This window comes from Loxodonta africana, unplaced genomic scaffold (assembly GCF_030014295.1).
Source record: "Loxodonta africana isolate mLoxAfr1 unplaced genomic scaffold, mLoxAfr1.hap2 scaffold_298, whole genome shotgun sequence".
NCBI classification, from domain to species: Eukaryota; Metazoa; Chordata; class Mammalia; order Proboscidea; family Elephantidae; genus Loxodonta; species Loxodonta africana.
In genome coordinates this window covers 44,494-51,122 of record NW_026975018.1, presented here as the reverse complement: position 1 = coordinate 51,122, position 6,629 = coordinate 44,494, and the positions used below count along the sequence as shown (strand labels likewise).

General features: G+C 37.1%; 1 protein-coding gene across 1 annotated transcript; it reads right to left on the bottom strand.

Moving 5' to 3' along the window:
- Window positions 1–2,424: 2,424 nt before the first annotated feature.
- On the bottom strand, window positions 2,425–6,321 carry LOC135229451 (olfactory receptor 14A16-like). Its single transcript, XM_064279022.1, has one exon. The coding sequence runs from the start codon at window positions 3,488–3,490 to the stop codon at window positions 2,534–2,536; it is 957 nt and encodes a 318-aa protein (XP_064135092.1). The 5' UTR covers window positions 3,491–6,321; the 3' UTR covers window positions 2,425–2,533.
- Window positions 6,322–6,629: the final 308 nt, after the last annotated feature.

Genomic DNA, 6,629 nt, shown 5'->3' with positions numbered 1-6,629 from the left:
TTTCTCAGTTTTATATTTGTGAGACTTTTCCACATTTTTGCATAGATGTAGATATTTCACTTCCATTGCTGAATAGTACTGACTGTTTTGAAGATGCCAAAATTTATCCATTTTGAGAGTAATGAGCATTTTGAGAGTTTCAGTAATAACATAGCAATATTTCTCTCTTCTCCTCTGATTTCTCTGAAATGCACAGCAGCTCAACTCAATTGTGATATATTAATAATGAAACACTGAATTTTGAGCAGAGTATTAGTTTTCTATTGCTGCAGTAACAAAGTACCAGGGATTTAGTGGTTTTATATAACAAATTTATGCTCCTACAGTTCTGTAAATCAGAAATTTGACTTGAGGCTCACTAGGTTAAAATCAAGGTATCGATGGGCTGCATCCATTTCTGAAAAAATTCCGTACATGAATTTTCCAGATTCAAGAGGCCGTATGTATTTCTTGAATCATGGCTACCTTCTGCAATCTTCAAAGGCAGTAACGGCTGGTCACATCCCTCTCACTCTGCCATCTAGCTGGTTTTCCAACTTCTGTTGCAAAAGTTCCTCTGCCGTAAAGGGTTTATGTGATTAGATTGGTCCCATTTGGATAATCCAGGATAATTTTCCATGTCAAGGCCCTTAGCCTTAATAACATCAGCAAAGCCCTTTTGTCCTGGTAAGATAACATGTTCACCGGTTCTGCAAATTAAGACATGCACATCTTTGGTATCATTCTGCTTAACATACGCAAGATTGCAGACGTTCATGTTTCTAGCAAAAGTACTCTGCCAATGCAAATCTCTAACAATTTCAACAGATATGTAATTAAATTTTATTTTGTTTTGGGTGAAAGAAACACTCAAGTCTAAACTTAGAAAAGTCTAACATAGGGGATTATAAGTAGAATAAATGGATCTTCTTGCAGCAGATGGGGTCAGTTCATTTGCTACACAACATGCACGTATATGATACATTCCAACTGCCTGAACATGTGAAAGCTGGACAATGAGTAAGGAAGAGTGAAGAGTTGACACCTTTGAATTGTGGTGTTGGCGGAGAATATTGAATATGCCATGGACTGCCAAAAGAACGAACAAATGTGTCTTGGAAGAAGTACAATCAGAACGCTCCTTAGAGGCAAAGATGGCGAGACTGCGTCTTACATACTTTGGAAATGTCAGGAAGGAACAGTCCCGGAGAAGGACATCATACTTGGCAAAGTACAGGGTCAGGAAAAAGAGGAAGACCCTCAACGAGGTGGATTGACACAGTGGGTGCAGCAGTGAGCTCAAGCATAACAATGGTTGTAAGAATGGCTCAGGACCAGGCAGTGTTTCGTTCTGTTGTGCATAGGGTTGCTATGAGTCGGAACCGACTCGACGGCACCTAAAAACAACAACTGCCTGAACATGAGCCAGTATATTTTACAATCATGTGAATATTTTTTCCACAAAATGCATACATATCCATTCAATCACACAAATGCTTTTTCTCTCTAAATTGAACAAACCCACTAGTTCTTTGTCTGTGTGGAAAATATAGTTTCTGATCATGTAAACTATATATTTGCATAAGCCCATAACTACTGCAAAAGAATGATTATAATCCATTGCCTTTGGAATAAATAAGAAGTTAATCCCCTACAAATATAGAGATCATACACTAGACTAAGCTCAGATTAATAAAAAAAATAACAAAAATTCCTGGGACCAGAAAACAATGTGGGTATTGTCCATTAATCCATATGATAAATAAATACCCACTTATTTCTACTCTAGGCCACACACTAAGCTAGGCATAGGAAATACAGCACCTGTCCACAAAGATCCCATGGTGTAATGAAGTAAAACATAACAAGTACTTACAAAAATAAATCTTAAATTACAACTAAGATAAATGCTATGATGGAGAGGTAAAGGGTATGAAGAAAACATCTAAGTGGACCAACTGGACTAGTCTGGAGAAACCTAGGTAAAGGTAATCTCATGGACCAGTGTACTGGAGCAGCAAATACAACACTAGATTAAGAATGGAGAGATAATCGTATGACTATAAGTGAGTTGTATATCCAAAAGTTACGAAGTATTTGTCACATACAAAAGCGTCCCTATAAGGAATCCCTAGGTAGAACAGATGATTAAGTACTCGACTACTAAATGAAAGACTGATGATTTAAACCTACTACGAGGCCTCTGAAGAAAGACCAGAGATCTGCTTCCGAAAGGCCACAGCCTTGAAGACCCTATGCACAGTTCTACTCTGCATACACGTGGTTGCCACAAGTTGGAATTAACTGGAAAACAACTGCTGTTTTCTATGTTTGTTTTACAATTAAGATGATAAATATAAGGTCAGCATGTGTCTGCCCAATTACAAATGGAACTACTGGTTTTTCCACTCACTTCGTCTAGTGATAGTGCCTGTTAGTAGCAATTCAATGAGTACAACCAGAGTTTTCACAGAAATTCTTACTTTAAATATCCAATATTATATTCAGACTATGCAACCAGATTGTTCAGACAATTCTGTCAGTGATTGAAAGATCATGATATATGTGGCATTAACTCTCCTAATTTGAAGGGCAATGCCCACTCTTTAAGTTTCTTTAATGCCATCTTCATATCCTTATTTCTCAGACTGTAGATGGCGGGATTCATGATGGGCGGCACCATAGTATAGAATACCGACACCAGCAAATCCAAGGGTGATGGTGATTTGGGTAAAGGTCGTAAATAGGCAAGAAAGCCAGAAAAGAGAAAGAGAGTCACAACAGTGAGGTGAGGCAAGCACGTGGAGAAAGCTCTAGACCTGCCTTCTCTGGATGGGATTCTCAGAACAGTGGAGAAGATGTGAATGTAAGAGATATCAATAAACACAAAACAGCCAAAACCTAACACCAGGGTGAGCCCAATGACTACTAATTCCACAGTATTATAAGAACAGGCGAGGGACAGCAGTTGTGGAACATCACAGAAGAACTGACGAATTTCAGGAGACCCACACACTGGTATGGAGAAGGTAGAAGCTGTGTGCAGAATTGCATTGAGAACTCCACTGACCCATGAGGAAGCTGCCATCTGCACACAGGCTCCATGGCTCATGATGACTTCATACCTCAGTGGGTGGCAGATGGCAACGTAGCGGTCATAAGACATCACTGTGAGTAGAGATACTTCTGTAGTGGCTGAGAGGAAGAAGAAAAATACCTGTGAAACACAGCCGAGAAATGAGATGGTGGTGTGATTAGCCAGAGAGTTTGCGATGGATTTGGGAACAGTGATGGAAATGAGGCAGAGATCCAGAAAGGACAAGTTCTGCAGGAAGAAATACATAGGGGTGTGGAGCCGATGATCCTTGCTTGTGAGAGTGATGATGAGAACGTTCCCCAGTACAGCTGCCAGGTATAGCAGCAAAAACAACACAGCATGTGAGATCTGGATCTCCCGAACATCAGAAAACCCCATTAGGAAGAACATGGTCACAGAGGTGAAGTTGTTCATTTCTCTGGGTGTTTAATCAATGACTCTAAAAAAATAAAATGAACAACTTGTGATTTAGTCAAGGGAGTTTACTCTTCTACTTTCTCAGGTTCACTTTCTCTGAAACATGTGCAGGTATTCCATGCCATACAAGAGTAACACCACCAAGTCTTCAGGAGGTAATTGAACACAAATAATCCCATTAACTGAATGACTGAAAATGGTTATCAGTCAAGTCCAAATCATCCACCTTGTCATTCTATGTTGATTAAGGCCCATATTCCACATCTAATTCAAATAGAATTTCATATACCTTGTATTGAAATATGTAGTGAGAAAGTGCACAAATTTGGGACCAGTCAGTCCTGAGTACAAATTTTAGATCAGCTGTTTACAAGCTTTGTGATCTCATATACATTTTTTGAGTATCCTTATTCAACCTACTGTGTAAGTGTTATCATTGGATCATTCTTTTGATTCAATTAAATAATTCATACACAACTTATGCATAATTACTGGATAAGAAAACACTTAACCAATATCATTTCCTCTACTCATTGCATCTTTCTTCATTATGCCAGTGTCAGGAAAAATTGTGAAAATCTTTGAAACAGGAAAAAAAGCTGAGTCTTCTCTTTAGTGGACTGGGTTATGTTTGTTATTTATTGTCTTTAAGCTATCTTACAATTGTAGAAGTTGTATAAAACTGTTAATAATAAAAATTATTGCCTATACAAATACAAACTAATTTTGTTTTAGCGGAATGCAATTGGTATTTTCTCTGTAGATAGATCCATTTTGCATCTATTTGTATTTTTTTTCAGCCATGCTTATCTGTTCTTTTATGTGTGAAATTTGATTTTGATTTTGAATATCTTACTAGCTCTCTCAATCACTAATTAATTACTTAAAATATTTGGCATGTGTTTGTTTTATATATTTTATGTTCTTTAAAAAAACTATCTTCATCTTCTGACATAGATAGCAACCACTGACACTTAGAGTCAAACCTTATGAAAGGATTTGAGATATCTTAGATGGAAACATTTGGGCAACTTATTAGGGACATGGACAACAGAAAATTATCCTCTATTCTCTACCATTTTATGTTATATTTTGTTTTACCAAAACCTGTTCCTAAATTTAGTAATCACTTCAAAGTAGAATTGAAGAATTTGAATTGTGCAGAAAAAGTATTCACATTCATTTCACCTGTCCTAAAAGTGTTCCTCTCCCAGGCAGGTTCCACAGCTTTGCTGCTGCTGGCTTCGAGGAGCTGGTCCAGTGAATCAGAGGTTTTCAGGTAAATAAAGTGTCTTTGTCTTTTTCACCACGAAAATTTTCATATATTTTTTTCTTTTAAAAGTAGGTGCCCCCTCCAAAAAAAAAGTCTTCTGCTTTTCTTTGGTTCTATCCCTGAAGCCTCCTTTGGTGATATCCTCAGCCGAAATAAGTTCTCAGCAACAATGTCAGTTTGTCTTTGATGTTCAAGTTCTTTATCTCAAAACTAAAATTGTCATAGAGAGAAATTAAAAACAGACATCTTCCTTTGATTTTATGATTTTTCTTACCCACAAAACCAAGTACTAACCATAAAAATTCCTGACCCAAAATTAATCAAGCCAGGGGTTTTTGTCACCCAAAATTGTTCACCTTTTCCTTCCTGTTTGGAGCCAGACTTATTTAATTTAAATTTCAAAAAGTGTCATGGCTGCTGGTGGGTGGAGGGGCAGAGGCCACTTTGCGACCTGACTAATATCAGTAACCAGTAGATCTCAGTAAAAGGAAGAGAGCAAGTTACGATCTATCCTGTTAAGATAAGAAAATGATTCATCTTCTATTCTTCTCTGTCCTCTTCTAGTTGTAAGCCTTACTGTAACTAGCCTATGTCTAAACATTTGCTTTTTTTTCTTTTAAATCAGAATGGTCTCCCTATATCCATATAGAATAACTACTCGGAAAAAAAATTCAAGTTTCAATTTTGTTGAGTTTTGATTATTTTTAACAATACTCTGAATTTACATTTTAATTGTTAAAAAAAACATATGTTTTCCTAACCAAAATTAAAATAAACATGTAAGATGCTCTCTATCGGGACAAGTGAGAATATACAGTATGTGCTTCCAGAGAGATGCAGGAATTAAGATATATTTCATGTAAAAAATGTGGGGCATAAAATAATTAACCTTTGACAAATGGGAAATATTTAGGAAGGAAAAAGAAAAGAGAATATCTTTTAATCCAGGCAACGTGGCTCACACCATGCCAAGCAGAACCTTGGCAGCCTGAAGGGTATGTAGGTAGAACACTCTTTAGCAAGGGTCACTAAATTGGTCTGGGGTAATGGGGAGAGGACAGTTGACAGCATGGGTGATAGGTATTTATCTAAAAAGAGAATAATTAAAGTGAAATTTTCTAGAAAGTTACTGCTCTTCATATTTAGTAACCTTTGAAAGGAAGATATTTTTAAGGTAGCGAGACAAGTCAGGATAGTATTCTGATAGTATTAAAAAAACAAACAAACTCAGTGCCATTGAGTCGATTCCGACTCATAGCGACCCTATAGTCTGATAGTATAGCTATGAGTTATTAAAAAATGGCCTGGAGTAAGAGTTCAGAATAAGAATTAAAGCAAAAGAAAAGACAGAACATCATCTAAACAAGATAAAACTGATGAATGAAATATTATTTATTGAACATAATTGAAATGAAGGTAAAAATAAAATTCTAGACACAGCGATGTGTCTATAAATTTTTCCACTTTGGCTACACAATTGAGAGGGAGGTAAAATATGCTCTCTGTGCTGGTTTCCTGTCCCTGCCCCTTTCCCATAGTGGCCTATTTTGTCCCAGCCTACCTGTGCCCTGTGCCCCAGCCTTAAAGCAAACTCTTCTGCTTATTAGAGAACAAGATGCTACAGGAAGACAGCACTGAGCAACAATCTATGTATTGGTGTCACCATTCTTCTCGAATTGGCAGCCATATGCAGGAGATGGTCTTGCTAAATGAGACAGTTCTAACCTGAGGGAAGATGGACAACACGTTTTATTTCTCCTTTATTTTTAATTATGAAGTTAAAAAAAATTATCACTGATTTGAAGAAAGTTATTTCATCACTCGTTGGCTGTCAGCTCCCTGTACCCCACTTGCCTCTGTAAG

Coding starts and splice junctions, on each gene's coding strand:
- LOC135229451 (XM_064279022.1), bottom strand. CDS start 3,490: ATGAACAACTTCACCTCTGTGACCATGTTCTTCCTAATGGGGTTTTCT.